The sequence below is a fragment of the Ziziphus jujuba genome, chromosome 9 (genome assembly GCF_031755915.1).
Source record: "Ziziphus jujuba cultivar Dongzao chromosome 9, ASM3175591v1".
Lineage (NCBI taxonomy): Eukaryota > Viridiplantae > Streptophyta > Magnoliopsida > Rosales > Rhamnaceae > Ziziphus > Ziziphus jujuba.
The window spans coordinates 16,067,994-16,087,053 of record NC_083387.1 but is presented as its reverse complement, the minus strand read 5'-3'; the positions used below and the strand labels follow the sequence as shown (position 1 = coordinate 16,087,053).

Sequence of the window (19,060 nt, the reverse complement as noted above, 5' to 3'; positions counted from 1 at the left end):
ATATAATACAGTTGTGATATTGTAAGAAATCAAATTAATTGCACTAGTCTAGGTTTTCAAGTTTCAAATCGTTTAATTTTGGTCCAATTGATTTTTTGACAAACAGTCCAAATTAAAGACAATTTAAAAAAATAAAATAAAAAGGATTAAAATTGTAAAAAATTAAAAGTAAAAAGTTCAAATTGAAACAAATTATATTTTAACATGCGCTAAATATAACAAGTTAGTAGAAAAATAAATAAATAAATAAATAAATAGACTAAAATACAACAAATTGAAAGTTAAGAACTAAAATTAAAACATTTTTAATTTAAAAGTCAAAAGTGCAACTCTTCCAAATTATATGACACTAAAATTTAATTACCTTAAGAATTTTATAAGCTAGTTATGACACAAACTTGCCGTATCATGTGCCATATATATATATATATATATATATACAGAAAAACATATTTAACCAACCACTAATAATAATTGTGTTTATAGACTTGAGAAAACCCACTCATATTACTTCTCCGAATCTTAGGCGAAAACCTAGCTTAATAGACGTGAGTAAAATTTCTCCTTCCTTAGTTATAATGAGTTGTAATGTTTATTACCATTAAAAAAAAAAAAAATTAAAAAAAGGAGTTGTAATGTTGAAAAACAAAATCTAATATGGTTATTTTTTTTTAGTTAGCTTCCAGTCCATTCGATGCAGCTGATAAAAGTAGAGTTTTAGTCTGCAGCTGATAAAAATAGAGTTTTAGTTTATAGAGTTTTGTATAATAAATCATTTTAAAAAACAAATTTATTAAAAAATTAATAAGTATTTGGTTTAAATAAAAAAACTGGATTAAATACTTATTAAGTTTCTATATAAGCTAAAAAAGCTATATTAAATGTTTATTGAGTTACCATATAAATTTTTTAAAAAAAATTTTTTAAAGAAGCACAAAATTTGAACTTCATTAAAACAAAAAAAGCTGTTTTTTTAATCAATAAGTACTTATTGACTTTTGTAAAATATCCTTATTTTTTAACAAAAAAACTTTTAATTTTTAAATAAAATTTTTGCTTTAAAAAAAAAAAAAAAGGTCTGCCAAGCAGACACGATCAAATGGTTACTCTTTTTAATCGTGGCTTTATTTTTTAAAAATTAAAAAATATTATTTTTTATATTATTCTTTAGATGATATAGTTTGTGATATAGAATCTAATAGAAAATTCTCTTTTATAGAGAATTTACATAAATCCTTACCATTTTAAAATTTTTTAAAAAGGATAGTTATCATTATAGCATCCCCTAATTTGCCATTTTTTATTACTACATTTTTATTATAAAAAATAACATTATAGTCCTTTCATATTTTGCATTTGTTTAATATAATATCATTTTCTAAAACTCTTACTTATACAATTAAAATTTGACCTTTTTTCTTTGACTTTTTTTCACGTCTGTATTTTTTTAAATTATTATTTCTAAGAACATTGAAAAAAAAAAAAAAAAGACACGAACACACACAAATACATATACATACTTAGTCTAAATTTGTTAAATCTTTAAAATATTGGTGCTAAAAATCTTCCTTCTCCAATATGTCCCAAAAAAAAAACAAAGTTATATCTAATAACCACTCAAACACAAATTTACACTCAAGAGTTAAGTTTAATACATTTGAAGTTTTTTTTTTTTTTAACAAAAAAATTGATTATGAGTTTGAACAAATCATTTTTATTCATTAGTTTTTACTTATCTTAAAAATGGGTAAAAAAAATTATTAAATAACTGATAAAAGGATCAAAGTTTTAACTTTATTTTGAAAAGTTTTATGTTATATTGAAAGGAAAATAAAATATGATTAGGTTATTCTAATACTTTTTGTATTAGAAATATAATATTGAAAATGGGTAAAAGGTTATAATGATAATTACTTAAAAATTTCAATTTTAAAAACAAAAAAACAAACACCAATATAATTTAAAATTTAAAATTATTTGAAATATATAATAAATTAATTACACAAAATTAATTAAAAAAAAGTACAAAAACAAAAGATGAGAAGCCAACGTGATAGATGACATACACTAAATATAGACGGTTCAGTTTTTCTAATTTTTTTCTTTATGATTTGTTTTTTAATTATTATGGTATCCATCATTACAATAAAGGAACGTCGGACCCTTTTTCTAGTTTTATTTCTTTCTTCATGGTGACGGTCTGATAAATTTGACAAAGAGATAAGGAAGAAAAGAAAGAGTAAAAAATATCGAACACGTGTTTCCGCCCCAAATTTTCGGATGACATTAAATAATATGTTCAATAATTTGAAAATTATTCGGTGGCTACAGTGCCATTAACGTCTAAAAACAAAAACAAAAACAAAAAAAATACGGTGCCATTTTCTTTTTTCACCACACAAAATACCAATTCCATAACTATGTAATTAATGGACATGGATTTTCACCTTTTGAACAACAATTTATAATTTTTGCTTACACAGTTTATAATTTCAATTTATTTTTAATAAATTAACCATGTATCTATTTACTGCTACCTGGTACATCCCAATAGTCCCGAAGATATAGAAATGATCTCCATAATGTTGGTATATAATTTAGGCTAGACAACGCTGATGTGGCATTTTATTATTTTCTTATATATATTTTTATATTTTTTCCCCATATGTAAATATACATTCATGGAAAATGAAAATAATCGAATCTAAAAGATTAAGAAAATACATTTATCATTTTCTTATATATTTTGGATAATTTTTTTTCATCGAATCCCATATGCAAAGAAACATTTATAATTACTGAAAATAAAAATCTAAAAAAATGAAGAAAGTTATAAGCCGCGTCAGTATTGTCCAACATAAACCGAGCAGTGTTATATGAGAAATCAGTTATACAAATTAGAGGATGTATTTATATATATATATATATATATATATATTTTTTTTTTCCTTTTAACTCGGAAGGGAGAATTTTAGCACCTCACCTTGAACTAAGGATTCGAGGATCATTACTAATAGTAATTGCCATATAAGGCTTTCCCAATACCAAATACACATTCAAAACTCCATACTAATTTTGGTTTGCAAACTCCATTTCCACCGTCCACAAACTGTGAAAATAAAAAAAAATAAAAATAAAAAAAGAGGAGAGAAAGAGATCACATGAGTAATTTTTATTGCACTTATAATTAAAATTACATAATTTTGTGATTTGTTGATCAATTTGTTACCTCAATTTCTATAAAATCAAATAGAAAATCTTAGTCAAATGAAGACTAAAATGCTGAATGAAATTACTTAATCTAACAAATATTACTAGTCACGCAAGAAGTTGACACAACAATATTTTGTTATTCCATACTTTTCTAAGTGCGTGGCTGCCTTGCAAATATTTTTTTTGGTTTAACAAGTTGCGTAATATGAACACCCTCCTCCTAGCCCATCCAATGCTCACCCAAATAAAATTCAACACTCTTATCCCTATAAAATCCCCCTCATTGTCTCCCTCAACTCATCAATATTCCCATTCAAATTACAAAACCAAAAAATGGGTATTTCTAAGCTTTCCATAGCACTCATTTACGTGCTGGGCTTGGCCACAGTCCACACCATCCATGCCCAAGACTCCCCACAAGACTATCTGAATGCCCACAACTCTGCTAGATCCGCGGTGGGTGTTGGACCCCTGGTTTGGGACGACAGGGTTGCAGCCTTTGCACAAGACTATGCCAATCAACGCAAAGGCGACTGCAAGCTGGTTCACTCTGGAGGACCTTACGGCGAGAACCTTGCATGGAGCAGTGCAGACCTTTCAGGCACTGACGCCGTCAAGATGTGGGTCGATGAAAAGGCCGATTATGACTACAACTCCAACTCCTGTGCTGCCGGAAAACAGTGCGGGCATTACACTCAGGTGGTTTGGCGAAACTCGGCTCGTGTAGGCTGTGCAAAGGTTAAGTGCGACAATGGAGGAGGCACCTTCATTGGCTGCAACTATGATCCTCCAGGCAACTATGTTGGGCAACGTCCTTATTAAGGGCGATATGTTATACTGCCCTTATTATTTTTATCTATGTGGGAGCTTTAATTGATAAATAAAGGTTACTATTAGGATTTCTCTATGAAAAAAATTATAAATCGAAGGACATGCATATGTATGCATGTATATGTTATCTATCTTTATGTTTAAATAAGAATTTCTCTTAATTTTCTTCTACCTATTTATTTGGCATATATGTATATTTATATGTATATATAGTCATGATATATTGAGAATATTGAGAATATGCTTCTTAATATGGATGCAAACGTGTTGTCATAACAAATGTTAGACCTACTAGTTTAATTAATAATTTAAAATTAAAAATATGATTGGGTGACAAATGTTGAAGGTAGTCACTTAATCAATAATTTAAAATTAAATGCATGATTGGGTAACAAGCCTTAGTGCTTTCTTGCATCAATAAATTTCTAACATAAGAGTGTATTCAATAGGAATATGGATTGTGCAAAAAAATATGCTACATAAGTAATCTACATTTTTTAAAAAAATTTGTCTCCAATAATAATAATAATAATACTATATAGATTGAATGTCAAGCCAATATGGTGTAGGTATTGTCAAGATGAATATCTATTTTTAAAAGCTTTATTAAACATGGTAAAGTTTTCTAATTAAAATTTTTCTTAAAAGTCAATTTTTTTAAAAAGTAGTGGAAAAAATTAATAAAATATGTAATAAATTAATAGTTATAAATAACTTTTATATAGGCTACCATCAAAAACAATTTCAAAATTTTTATTTATGTCACATAGGTTTAAACAACGTTATTTCTTCTGATACATAAAGCGCAATCTGCATTTATTATTGGAAATACTCTAAGGCATGAGTTATGTTTTACCAACATATTAAAATTATATATATATATATATATATATATAGTTTTTCTATGATCATGTCCGATCTAATCAAAATAGTATGGTCCAAAAACATGCTAAAAATTTTAACCATTAGATTCAAAACTATAGGTATAGACAGTTCAAATTTAAAGTTCCCTCATGTGAGAAAAATTGCCGAAATTCTCTTTCCGTCCGACGCCACGGCGCCCGCTCACACCATCAATTAAAAGATTCACAGCAAAAGAAAAGCATTACCAAAAGAAAAAAAAAAAAAAAAAAAAAGCTCCACAATCTCCCTACCAGATATGATTCCAAAAAAATTGCAGAAAAAGAAAAAGAAAGCTCTAGAAAAATTACTAGCACTTCTTGTATACATGTTGATTTGTTTTGACAGAAATCTGGCAGCAAGTTGCCAAAGGGCTCTCTATTGTTAAATGGGGATTTCCTTTTCTTACCCTCCTCCATAATTCCCATCAAAGGATTGGAAAAATTGCAACGAAATCCATCAAGCATTGACCCAAAAAAAAATAAATAAATAAATATACAACATAAACATATATATTCGGTGCAAAGCATTTATCCTTTCCATCTTTAATCTCTCTCTCTCTCTCTCTCTCTCTCTCTCTCTCTCTCTCTCTCTCTCTGTGCTAAAAAAAAAAAGTGAAAAATGAGAGATTGCATCTCCGTCAGGCTGGAATCCAAGTGGGTAATGCTTGTTCAGAGCTTTACTTCCTTGAACATGGCATTCAGGTCTTTCTTTTTCCTTCTTTCTCTTTCCATTTTTGCCACAATTAACAGGACTCATAGGAGAACGGAAAACAATAGTGGTCCAAAATCGCAGTCAGTCAGCGTCTTTTTCTTCTTGTTCAAATCAAAGTGGCTGCAGCAACGGAGTTTAAAATTCTACTTTCTTTGCTACGAAAAAAATGCTTTTTGAAAACATGGGCAACACTTCCTACAACTACTACTACTACTACTTGTCAAAACACATCTTCTTCTTTATCATCATCATTCACAGTTGATTTCTTGGTGAATTCATGTGTGGTTCCTTTTGAAGTGGCTCTCACTGCTTCCAAAACCCTCCAACTCAATCGTAAGAGTAATGCCAAGAATTCCCAATCCGTCCTCAGTTTCCTAGTATCTCACAAATTCGAAGATTCCCAGATAGCCAAATTGATTTCGAACCATCCCTCCATCCTCCAATCGAAGATACGTACCAATCTCAGCCCCAAATGTCAGTTCCTCATCGAAAATGGCTTCTCCGGTGAGCTTCCTCCAGAGCTGATCATGTCGAATTCCAGAATTTTGAGTTTTTGTTTTTTTTTTTTCAAATATTGAAAGCACCGAAGCCAACGCTTTTAATGCTTAAAAGCATTGGCTTTCCCCCCTTCCTTTTTTTTTTTTTTTTTTTTTTTTTAAAGAAAAATAACTTAATATTGAAATCACCAAGGTAATGCTTTTATTGCTTAAAAAGCGTTGGCTTTCACCATATATATACATACATATATATATATATATATAATTTTTTTTTTTTGGCCTTTTTCTTTGTAAAAAAGATAATTTTTTTTTTCTAATATTAAAGTCTCCAAAGCCAACGTTTTTATTGCTTAAAAGCGTTGACTTTCCTCTTTTTTTTTTTTTTTTTTTGCCTTTTCTTTATAAGAAAAATAATTTTATTTTAAAAAAATATTGAAAGCACCAAAGCTAACACTTGTATGTGTTGATTTTACCCATCATTTTTTTTTTCTTTGGAAGAAAAACAAGGTTCTCTTTTTTTGTTTTTTAATATTGAAAGCACCAAAGCCGACGGCTTTTCCATCAAATTTTTTTGTTTTTTTGTTTTTAAAATGCATCAAAATTTTAGAAGTTTTTATTTTCTTTGTTTTTTTTACAAACAAAAAGGCCAAAAAAAAAATTAATAGGGAAAATCCAACACTTTTAAGCATAAAAGCATTGGCATTGGTGCTTTCAATATTAAAAAAAAAGAAAGTTATTTTTCTTACAAAGAAAAAGGCAAAAAAAAAAAAATGATGAGGAAAGCCAACGCTTTTAAGCAATAAAAACGTCGACTTTGGTGCTTTCAATATTCAAAAAAATCATCTAGTTGTACTTGTACATGTAACTAAACCTAAGCAAGAAACAGCTTGCAGAATCCAGCGAGAATGGTGTCGATGATGTCGTTTGCATCAGCCCTTTGTCTTATGCGGCCCGTTTCCTACGATCGATGCAATACAAATAGTTGGCCGCATATCTGTCTCATAATTGGTTCAAAACCCAATTCCTTGATGGCAAAGTCGTTGAGGTTGAATCCAAACCATGAATTTGCATAAGGGTTCCCTTGATTTCCACAATTTGTTGCCTCTTGCAAACCTAATTCGCCTCTAGCTCCGTCTCCATCTCCAAAGGTATATGTATATATATGCTTAGCTTGTTTTACTATGACTTTTTGTCTTCTAGCTTTTAGTCTATTGGGTTCCTCTCTCGGAATTATTAGAAGAAGCCAGCGAAAGCAGCTAGGGAGGAGGAATAAAATTTTAAAAGGTTTGTTTGATTGTTTTTTTTTGGGAACCATATCTAGTATAGAGATTGTGGAGCTTTATTTATTTATTTATTTATTAATAATGCTTTTCTTTTGCTGGGAATCCTTTAATTGATGGTGTGAGCAGAGCCATGGCATCGGGCGGAAAGAGAATTTCAGCAATTTTTCTCATGTCAGGAAACTTTAAATTTGAGCCGTCCGTATCTATGGTTTTGAATCCAATGGTTACAATTTTTAGTATATTTTTAAACAGCACCATTTTGATCAAGTTGGACCTTATCATAAAAAGACTCTATATATATATATATATATATATATGTGTGTGTGTGTGTGTGTCAATGAATATCTAATATGCCGTGTAACCTATTTTATGGTAAGCTCTATAGGGTTAGAATCTGCAAATTATGGACAACAATATTAATTTATTGTATTTATTTTTACTTTTATATTTTAGTACTAAAATCTAATATATAAAAGTGAACCCTCATGGTCCTTGATACTTTTAATTCATAGATTTTCAAATACAATTGTTGGTTTTTGTTTTTGTTTTCTTAATTGCATATTTAGTACTAATTTAAAAAATATTTTATATTTTCTTGTTGATTTGTATTTGTTCTTGAATTGAATTTTCTAGGTAAAATTAGCTAGTGAACATTTTTGGTACTTGGCTAGAATAGATTAAGGGCTAAATGCAATCTTTGTGGGAATGATATCCAAGTATTTAGTAGCAACTTATTACTTGTATGGTCCATGCATTTGCTATTTACATCAATCAGCAGACAAGAAAATGTTCTCTACCTATAAAAAATAACTTCTTATGGAAAGTTCCTCTATTTCTGAGGTTGAAGAGGAAAAAAAATGATTTAAAACTAACATCAGGAGAGAAGATTACTCTCAACAATTTGTTGCATGTTCCTTATATCCAAAGAATCTTGTTTATGGATCTTTACTAAGCAATAATTAATGTATATGTGAAAATAGTCTGATAATTAATCTTGTTTATATTAATGTAATTAAAAACTTGACCATCATTTTTGCTATTGACACATCCAACTTCTTATATATTCTTTTATTTATTTATGGATTATTGACTACACGTTTTGAACGACTTCTATTTTCTGATCAATTACTAATACCAAATTTCTTTTTCTAGTCAAATTATCTATATATATATATATATAATAGATATATCTATATATATATATATATATATAATAGATATGGCCATTTGCATTGTACGTGGATTAATATTTAGCGAAGTTTTTATACCACTATAAACAATAGTGGTTGTTTCAATTAATAAAATAAAAATAGATAAATAATGTATATTGTAAAATTATCTATATATTATAAGGTTAAAAAAATTTTCGTCTCCAAATTATGTAATTATTTCATTCTGTATTCTAAATATATAGAATCTTAAAATATATCTTTGATCGGTCTATTTTCCAAAGTTGTGAAAAGGATATGACAGAGAGAAGACTTTTCTAAATGCACTATATTTACACATATATTTAGAAGATACAAAAAATATATTTTAAAAAGGGGTAGCGAGCCTTAGAATCAGTAAGGCTACATGACACTGGTTCCAAAATTTCCAGAGACTTCTGCACGCAACAGTGTCGTTGTGGATTCCGGTCTTGAGTCTAATTATACTTATCAATCCATTTGCTCATCGCAAATTGCGGGAGTGACCCAACTGAAAGAATACTATTCTAGATACATGCATCAAATATATATTTTAAAAACAGAAACATCCAAAAAAAATAATGAAAGGAAAGACTTTCTAAATGCTGTACATTTGCACATATATTTATACTATGCTAAACTAGAAAATTAAGGATATTAATTATGTGATGCTACAGGGAAAAAAATTTCTATAAAAATAAAGCCGCAATGCTAAAGATAAAGTATTAGCTAAACTTTTAAAAATATATAACGCTCTCACAAAACATGCGTTGCTTAAATAACAACAAGAAATACTGTTTATTTTTGGCGTTGTTTGGTCAATGAGTAAAAATATTAGCCAACGTTTTTATAAATAAAATATCAGTAAAAATAATCTATAATCTATATTAGACGAACCTTATATCATGAAAGCGTAGGCTATTATAATTTTATTTTATAATTTATACTTATTTTATTTAATTTTAGTATAATGAAGAAGAAGAACTATATTAAATAAGCAAATAATATTTTTTATTTTATTTATGAATAAAAAGTATTAGGCGATATTTTTGTAAATAAAAGTGTTGGCTTTTGTATGTAATTTTCATATCCATATATTTTATTTTTTATGTACATATATCTAAATATTAAATATATTAATTAGCAACACAAAGAAAAATAATTAATCTACTCGTTCAATTTAATTTATTTTTTAAAATTTTAAATTATTTATTTTAATTTATTAAAAGTAAGATAATATAATTATTTCAAATTTAAAAAAGAATAGGCAATGCCTTTTAAGACAAAAAATAGTCGCCTATATGTTTTTTTTTTTTTTTTTGCAATTATAATTAATGTTATGTTTATAATTTTAACTTAATTATTGCAATTGTAACTTAATTATTTGTTAAATTAATAGAACTTGAATTTTTTTTTTTAATTTCAAGGGAATAACAATGCTTTTACCATCAAAATCATCATCTATGTACCTTATTCTTAAAAATTTTATCTGATGTTATGTTTTATTCATATGTATATGAATATATATATATATATATAAATAAATTGATAAATAAGTGATTAGTGACTTAGCATGGTATATATGATATAGAAATTTGGACTTGAGACATCTGTGGATACCTAACTTGTGAAAACATGAGGAAAGTAGTTTGTCCATTAGGTAGTGTTGTTGCTATCACTTTGTTATCTATTTTACAGATTAAAGAATTTTATGTTGATCTAATAGCTGCATTTAAATAGTTAAATATTGTGTGTGAAGATATTGATAATATAGTTTAATTTACTAATTAGTAATATGAAGCAAAAATTGACAAATATTATTTTTATTATTTGAATAATAATAGGCAACGCTTTTCATTAAAAAACATCACCGATGTGGTTTTTTTTTTTTGTAATTTTAATTATTGTTGTGTTTGTAATTTTAATTTAATTATTGTAATTTTTTTGCAATTGTAACTTAATTATTTGTTAAATTAATAGAATTTGAAAAAAACTTTTTCTTTTCTAAATTTCAAAGGATTAGGCGACACTTTTACCATCAAAAGCTTCGCCTATGTACCTTATTTTTAAAATTTTGTTTAATGTTATGTTTCGTTCATATGTATATAAATATATATATACATATATAGATAAATTGGAGAATAAAGGGTTAATGAATTAGCATGGTATATATGATACAGAAATGAAAGATTGAGCTTCTGTGAATACTCGGCTTGTGATAACAAAGTTAAGAATTACTCTTCAATGACATATTCTATAAATTAATGATATATAAATTATTTGTCCCTGTAAAAATAATTTTTTAAATAAAAATTATCTCTTACAAATTTATTCTTAATAATTGTGTCACCAAAGACGTGAAAAATTATTAAAAAAATCTTTTTTATGTTAAGAAAGTGTTAGATGATGTTTTTTCAAAAAAAAAAAAAATCTCCTTTTATCCCACATTTAACAACACTTTTTCAAAAAATTATCGCTGTTTAAACATTTAGTGTCACTTGTTCTAACATTTAGCGATGCATTTTGGAAGTATGCATGTTCTAACATTCGACAATGCTCTTCCTATTCAAGTATCTAACGCGCTTTTTACTCGCTTATTTGTATATTTAGCAATGCTTTTATAAAAAAAAAGCAATTTATTTTTTATTTTTAATTTGAAAGTTGCTTTTTGTTTTGTCAAATTAGGATTGTTTAATAACTAGGTTCATGCAAAATAATTAATAAATAATAAAATTCAAATAAATATTTGCATAACAAACTAATATTTCAAATCAATTATATATCCACTCATATAATAATTTTACTATTTTAAAATTAATAATTTAACAGATAGTTAATACATAGTTAATAAAAATATGAATCAAATATACTAAAATATTAGTTGAATATATTAATTAGCAATATGAAGCAAATAATTTAATCTATCTATTTAATTTTTGTGTGTTTCAATTTCAAAATTAATAAAAAATAAACAAAATTAATTATTTTATCATTTAGAAGCATTAAACGACACTTTTAATATCCAAAGTATCGCCTATTGTCTTAATTTTTGAAATTTTAATTAATCTTATATTTTATTTATATGTATATAAATATTAAATATATTAATTAGCAATATAAAGCAAAATAATTAATCTATTCATTTAATTTATTTGTGATTCAATTTGGAATTAATTATTAAAAGTTTGAAAATATATTTTTTTTTTATTTAAAAGGACTAGATGATGCTTTAAACATAAAAAGTGTCACCTATTGTCTTAATTTTTTGTATTTTAATTAATTTTATATTTATTCACTTGTTTATAAATATTAATAGATACTTAATAAATACAAATATGATAAATTTAATTATTTTGAAAATGTTTAAGTGACGCTTTTCATGATAAAAGAATCGCCTATTTTTTTGAATTTTTTCTTTTAATTTTTTTATCCATTAAATGTAACATTTAGAATATGAATCAAATGTACTAAAATATTATAAATGAATCAAATGAATTTTGTTTGGGATTGGGTTTTTGTTGCGATTTTGCATAGGATTGGGATTTTGTTCTTGATTTTGCATCAGGTTGGGGTTTTCATTTTAATTTTGGTCGCTCGTTGCGTAGTGGATTGGGTCAGCATGGCAGCCAAAGTTTGCGCCATTGGATGACTAGCTTGGCCTTAGACCGACCGATCCAACCCATTTTTAGCAATTTGGATTTGGTTTTTTACATAAAATGGGTTGGATTTGGCTCAAAATATCAAAATAAAAATTGGATTGGGATGATTATTGGGTTGGAAATATAAACCCAATCCAACCCAAATCATATATTATATTATTAAAAAATTAAATTTTTTCTATTTTTTTTTCATTTTTATATATCAATTTTTAATGTATTTTTTTTAACATATCCCTAAATAAATCATAAAGAGCCTGCCTTATGTTGCCTTGCCACCATCACCACCATAACCAAGTTTCAACCATCACACATCCATCAAAACTCACGGCATCAGCTTTTAGTTGCTGCTCATTCTTTGCTTCAATACTCGGCATCAGTTGCTTGATGTTCATTCTCTGTGTCAAAACTCACGGTAGCTTCAAACTCACAACATCCGCTCATTCTCTACTTCAATTCTTTACAATCAAGATTCAAAGGATAAAGAACTTGAAAGTTGTGTGACTGATGGAAAAAAATCAAAGGTTGAAACTAATTTCTTGAGAATTTCCAAATTTAAAAGGAAAAAGGCAGCAAAGGAATCTACTGAGATTAAAAATGATTTGGATAGGTACTTATTGGATCCTTGTGAAGATATATCAAATAAGGATTTTGATATTCTTAATTGGTGGAGGGTTAATAGTTCTAGGTATTAATAGTACTAAGTATCTGATCTTGTCCAAACTGGCAAGGATGTGTTTGCAATCCAAGTGTCTATCGTGGCTTCTGAAAGTACATTTAGCACTGATGGAAGGATTCTTGATCCCTTTCAAAGTTCTTTAACCCCTACGATGGTGGAAGTTTTAGTGTGCACCTAAAATTGGCTTAAAACTTCTCCGGTTGTTTATAGAATCTATATGGAAGATGTGGAATATTATGACAAATTATGATACGAATCTAGGTCGACTTGCTCCTAAAGCGGTATTATACTAGCACGGATCAAATTAAGTTTAGATTCTAATGGTCACCTTGACCCCTAATCAACTTATGATTAGAAACCTTGGTATATGATGAAAACGTCACAATAGGTGATGGATGTCTTATTGATAGGTCAAACTAAAATACTTGATTTCTGTTAAGTGTTTTAGGTGTTCAAAGAGAACAAAGAAAATTCAATCTTATAAATAAATTTCTATATAATATGTAAGCTGCATTCTCATTGAAAACAAGCCTTTAAATAGGCTTTGAATGAACAAAACAAAATCCTAAGAGACTAGGAAAATCGGCTAAGTGTTTGGGAAACAAAGATGTGGCTGAATTTCACATATTTTCCTAATCTAATTTGGTTTAATTAATTCCTTAATTTTGAAATAAGAATTAATTAATTTACAATCAAAATAATAAAGTATCAACTTTCATAAGTTAATTTTTTTAGAAAATAAATAAATAAAAACCAAAATAAAGACTATTTTCTAACACAAACGACAGATGTTCAAATTAGAAAATTAGTTGACTAGTTTGACAAACAAGCTGTCTTTGTCCAATCACCACCTGGTTTAGGCTCTAAATCAGATCCAATATGCCTTGTAAGATATCAAATATGATTGATATGGATTCCCATTCATTTCCCTTGATTGAAACAAAAAGAACTTAGTTGAATAAGAAGAAAGAGCGAAGCCAGCGCCAAAATGGCGCATTTTTGGCCAAAGAGAAGTGCATGCACAAATGAGGTTTTTTATCAGCTTTAGTTCAGCCTTGGTATAATTCTAGGGTCTCTTGGGATGCTTAATCATGTTCACAAACCAAAAAATTCATTCCTTGCTACTTGGGGTCCAAAGTTGCACCAAAACAACTTGTTGATTCCATTTTCGCCTTCATAACTTGGATGCATAAGGCGGGCTTTGGTTCGTTGGGTATTAACATGCCCTCTTGAAACTGAATCATATCATGTATGAAGCTAACCAGGTTTTTCTTGAATTTCTTAGGTTGTGCCCTTGTGATCGGCCCGTTTTTATTTGTTCAGGATCAGCACCCAAGAGGGTAGTCGGTTGTACGGATACGGGTGTATTCTCATCATTCCCCTGCTCTTGAAAAATATTTTCCCACAAATTAAAATTATCACCTGCAGCAAACGAAGATAAATCAGCAACATTAAATGTAGTACTCATATTATACTCACCTAGTAAGTCAAGGTTGTAGGCGTTTTCATTAACCCTATCCAAAACTTGAAAGGGTCCATCCCCTCGAGGCATAAGCTTTGACTTTCGTTGTTTTGAAAACCTCACCTTTTCTTAGGTGCAACCAAACCAAATCTCTTGGGTCAAACACTATCACAATAAATTTTAGAAATACAAGCTCATTTCAACAAAAATCACACTTTTTAATATTAGCAAACAATCTTTCTTTCCTAAGTACTTCTAAAACTAACCTAAGGTGTTCTACATGCTCATTTAAGTTGCTACTATATGCAAGAATATCATTAAAATAAACAAGCATAAATTTTCCAATGAATGGATGTATGATGTGGTTCATTAATCTCATAAAAGTGCTAGGTGCATTAGTTAATACAAAAGGCATAACTGACCACTCATACAATCTATACTTAGTTTTAAATGCAGTTTTTCATTCATCCCCCTCTTTCATCCTAAGTTTTAAATGCAGTTTTTCATTCATCCTCCTCTTTCATCCTAATTTGATGATATCCATTTTTAAGATTAATTTTAGAAAACATGTAAGCACCATACAATTCATCAAGCATATCATCTAATCTAGGAATAGGATACCTATACTTAATGGTTATATTATTTACAACTCTATAATCTATACACATGCACCATGAATCGTCTTTCTTAGGTACTAATAAAATAGGTACAACACATGGACTCATGCTCTCATGAATATAACCCTTCTCCAACAACTCACTTAGCTACCTTTGTAGTTCCTTTGTCTCATTGGGATTACTCTTATATGCAGGTCTATTAAGAATTGCTGCTCCCAGAACAAAATTAATTTGATGTTAAATCCCTTGGATAGGTGGTAAACCATTAGGAATTTTCTCCAGAAAGACATCTTCAAAATCCTGTAAAAGATAAAAAATAGAACTTGGCAATATAAGCTCTTCAAGTTTAGCTTGATGATTTAAATAAGCTTCTTGATGAATCATAACCAGCATTGGTTTATTACTCACAAATAGCTTTTTAAGCTCACCTAAACTAAGATGAAAACATTTCTTTTTTCTTTTCTTTCCTCTCCTTTCTTGGTGACTCACGGATTTATCTTTCTCTTTCATGCTCTCGGCTTTTACTTGATTTTTCTCCCTCTCGGCTTTTTCATTCTTCTTTTCCTCGCCATTGACCTTAGAAAACTTACCTTGGACATTATGCTCGGTCTTGCCATCATGCACACTTGTTGAAGCCGTGGGTACCATATTTGCTTTCTCCTTGAGCCGTTTGGCCTCCCTCTTTTGTTGCATTTTAAGTTGGTCTCTAAATACTTCCTTTGGAGTTAATGGTTTCGGCTTAATATTATTTCCCTTAAATTTAAATACAATGGAATTCTCTCTACCAGTATGGTATCTTTATCAAATTGCTATGGCCAGCATGCATGGGAACAACATCATATAAAACAATATCTACATATTTATCAATGCTGAATTTTACTTGGCTTGTTTGTTTACTTTCATCTCACCACTATCATTACGCCATTGTAACCTCTATGGTTTGGGATGTTTAATGGTTGTTAACCCTAGCTTTTCCACAACAATACTACCAATGACATTAGCACAACTTCCACTATCAATTATCACACTATAAAAATTACCTTGAATTTCACATCGGATAGGGAAGATGTTCTATCTTTGGACTTGATCCTCATCTTTATATACAGTTAGAACTTGCCTTGCTACCAAGCACAATTTAGCCCTTGAAGCCTTTAGGGTATCGGCTTCTTCATGTTCTTCATCTCCAATTTCATCATCAATAAGTTTATTTTCTTTCTTGGATTCTTAAATTTCGGAATCCACCTCTCCATTATTTTTCAACACCATAATTCTTCTGGATATTGGTTGGCAATGTGTCATCGTCCCTGGTACTTAAAGTAAACAATATCTATAGTTATTGAAAGTTTTGGATCAGATTTACCTTCAAACTTAGTGGCTTATGCAAATTCCGCCTTAACATCCCTCTTTGGCCAATTGGTGCTCTCATCTTCTTGTTTCGGTTTTCTCCTTGGTTCATAGGTGGGATTGCTTCTCCAAACACCTAAATTAGTCCTCCAACTATTTGAAACACCTCCATACTGTGAGCTTATACCTCTCCTCTTGAATTGGTTTTCAATCTTGATGGCCATATGAAGCATCTCCTCCAATTTTACATACTGTTGTAACTCCACTTGGTTGGCTATCTTACGATTTAAACCACCCAAAAACCTTACCATGGTTGCCTCTTGATCTTCATTCATACTCAATCTCATCATGAGCATCTCCATATTTTTGTAGTAGTCCTCCATAGTCCTACTTTCTTGTGTTAATGATTGTAACTTTTAATGTAGAAACCTATGGTAATGTGTCGGCATGAATCTCTTCCTCATGGCTCCTTTCATTTGTTGCCAAGTAGTAATTAATTCATCGCCAACTCTCTTTTGGGTACCTTACTCATTGTTCCACCAATGGAGTGTCTAATGTCCAAATTCCAAAGTATCCAACTTAATCTTTTTTGCCTTGGAATAGTTATAGTAATAAAAAATCATCTCCATAAGCTCGTTCCACTCTAAGTATGCCTTCGAATCACTCTTTCCCATGAATGGTAGTATATTAACCTTAATGTTGCCAAGATCATCATCTTCCTCTCTTGTTTGGCTCCCATGGGTTTGCCTTCCTTGGAGTGCAAAAATGTCTTCGAACTCCTCCTCGAGTTTATCTCCATAATTACCTCCTTTGAATTCCTCCCTAAAATGTCCATAGCCTCCTCGACCTCAGCCTTGGCCTCCATGCAAATCCACTCTAGGATTTGGCCCACCTTGAGATAATTCAAATTTGTCCATCCTTTGATTTAGATGATCAAAGTGAGCATTTATCCTTTGAAGTTGTTCCAAGACCGCCATCATGTCGGTAGGTTCACCTCCACTTCCCATTACTTTAGAATTCCCTTTGAATTCCATGGATTCCTCTTCAAGATTCCTTAATGAATCACCTCCTCTTCTCATCCTTGAATTTGTCATGTTAGTATGAATAATGCAAAAATTCTCTCCAAAATCACTCCCTCATGTGTTTTACTCAAATAAGGTTTCAACACTCGTGTTTGCATACTAGTTTTGGCTTTTGACCCTTTTTTATGCTCACACTCTCTTGCCTTTTTCCACTCATAGAAATATCTCAAAGTTCTATTAAAATACATTTAAAACAGCAAATAGATCAGCAGTATGCCTTAATTAAACTTATCAACAAAATAGTAACTAGATCAATCAAATACCGAGTGAATTGTTAAAACCTAATATCGGCCTTACTAACAAAAAACAAGATAAATTAACGAGGCAATTTTCGAAATTAATAAGGAGTAGGCCAGAATACCAAGAAACCAAAAATTCAAGGATAAAATTTAGAAAAGAGATTCAAACAATGAACAAGAAACAACTCAAACAAAATATGGAATAGTTGTTGGTTGTCATTCTTGTAATTCAAGCCTTTGTCTCAAATCCTTTAACCAATTTTAATCCAAATAATTTTAGCAGTCAAAATTCAAATATCCAGTAACAATATAGAATTAATAAACAGCAACTCCAGCACCCCTCAATTGAATTTCACACCAAACAAACTCAGTTTTTCAAACTTCCACTAACCGGCCCTTATGTAATAAATTTTTTTTTTATCTTCAGCTTTTCTTTTTTCTTTTTTCTTTTTTTAATCACTCACAGAATATAAACACAAAATCCAGTACCAAGGATCAACACCAAAATTGCAATTCCAACACCAAAAATATATCAAACCTGATCCACACTTCAAATAATTACAAATCGTACAATTTTTAGTTTTATGCAATATGCTTTTAAATCTCTCTCTCTTTTTTTTTTTTTGAATGTATAAATGCAACTAATTAAGATTAAAACAACAAAGAAAAATAAATAATAAACCAAATTACTAAGAACAATTATGCAAAACAACCAACAAACTAGGAAACAAAAATTTGGTTAACAAAAGCTATAAATTCGGCTATGAAGAAAATTTTGATTTGTTTTGTTTTGTTTTTTTTTTTTAATGGAGAACGTGAATGAGATGGAAACAAACTTAACCTATTAAAATTGAAGAATAATACAAAACAAAATAAAGCAAATAAGATAGATCAAACCTTAACAAAATTCGGTTCTAATACCAAATGATACAAAGCTAAGTCGACTTGCTCCTAAACCCATATTACACTAGCCTGGATCAAATTAAGTTTATATTATAATGGTAACCTTGGTCCCTAATCAACTTGTGATTAGAAACCTTGGTATATGATGAAGATGCCACAATAGGTGATGGATGTTTGATTGATAATTCAAACTCAAACACTTGATTTCTATTAAGTGTTTTAGGTGTTCAAAGAGAACAAAGAGAATTCAATTTCATAAATAAAATTCTATATAATATGTAAGCTGCATCCTCATTGAAAATAAGCCTTTAAACAGGCTTTGAATGAATAAAATAAAACTCTAAAAGGCTAGGTAAACAAGCCAAGTGTTTAGGAAACAAAGATGTGGTCAAATTTCACCTCCTTTCCTAATCTAAATTGGTTTAATTAATTCCTCAATTTTGAAATAGGAAT

General features: G+C 29.2%; 1 protein-coding gene across 1 annotated transcript; it reads left to right on the top strand.

The window, feature by feature from the left end:
• The first annotated feature begins 3,506 nt into the window (after positions 1-3,506).
• On the top strand, positions 3,507-4,217 carry LOC107427101 (pathogenesis-related protein 1). Its single transcript, XM_016037447.4, has one exon. It carries the CDS (start codon positions 3,547-3,549, stop codon positions 4,033-4,035), a length of 489 nt encoding a protein of 162 aa, XP_015892933.3. The 5' UTR covers positions 3,507-3,546; the 3' UTR covers positions 4,036-4,217.
• The last annotated feature ends 14,843 nt before the right edge of the window (positions 4,218-19,060 follow it).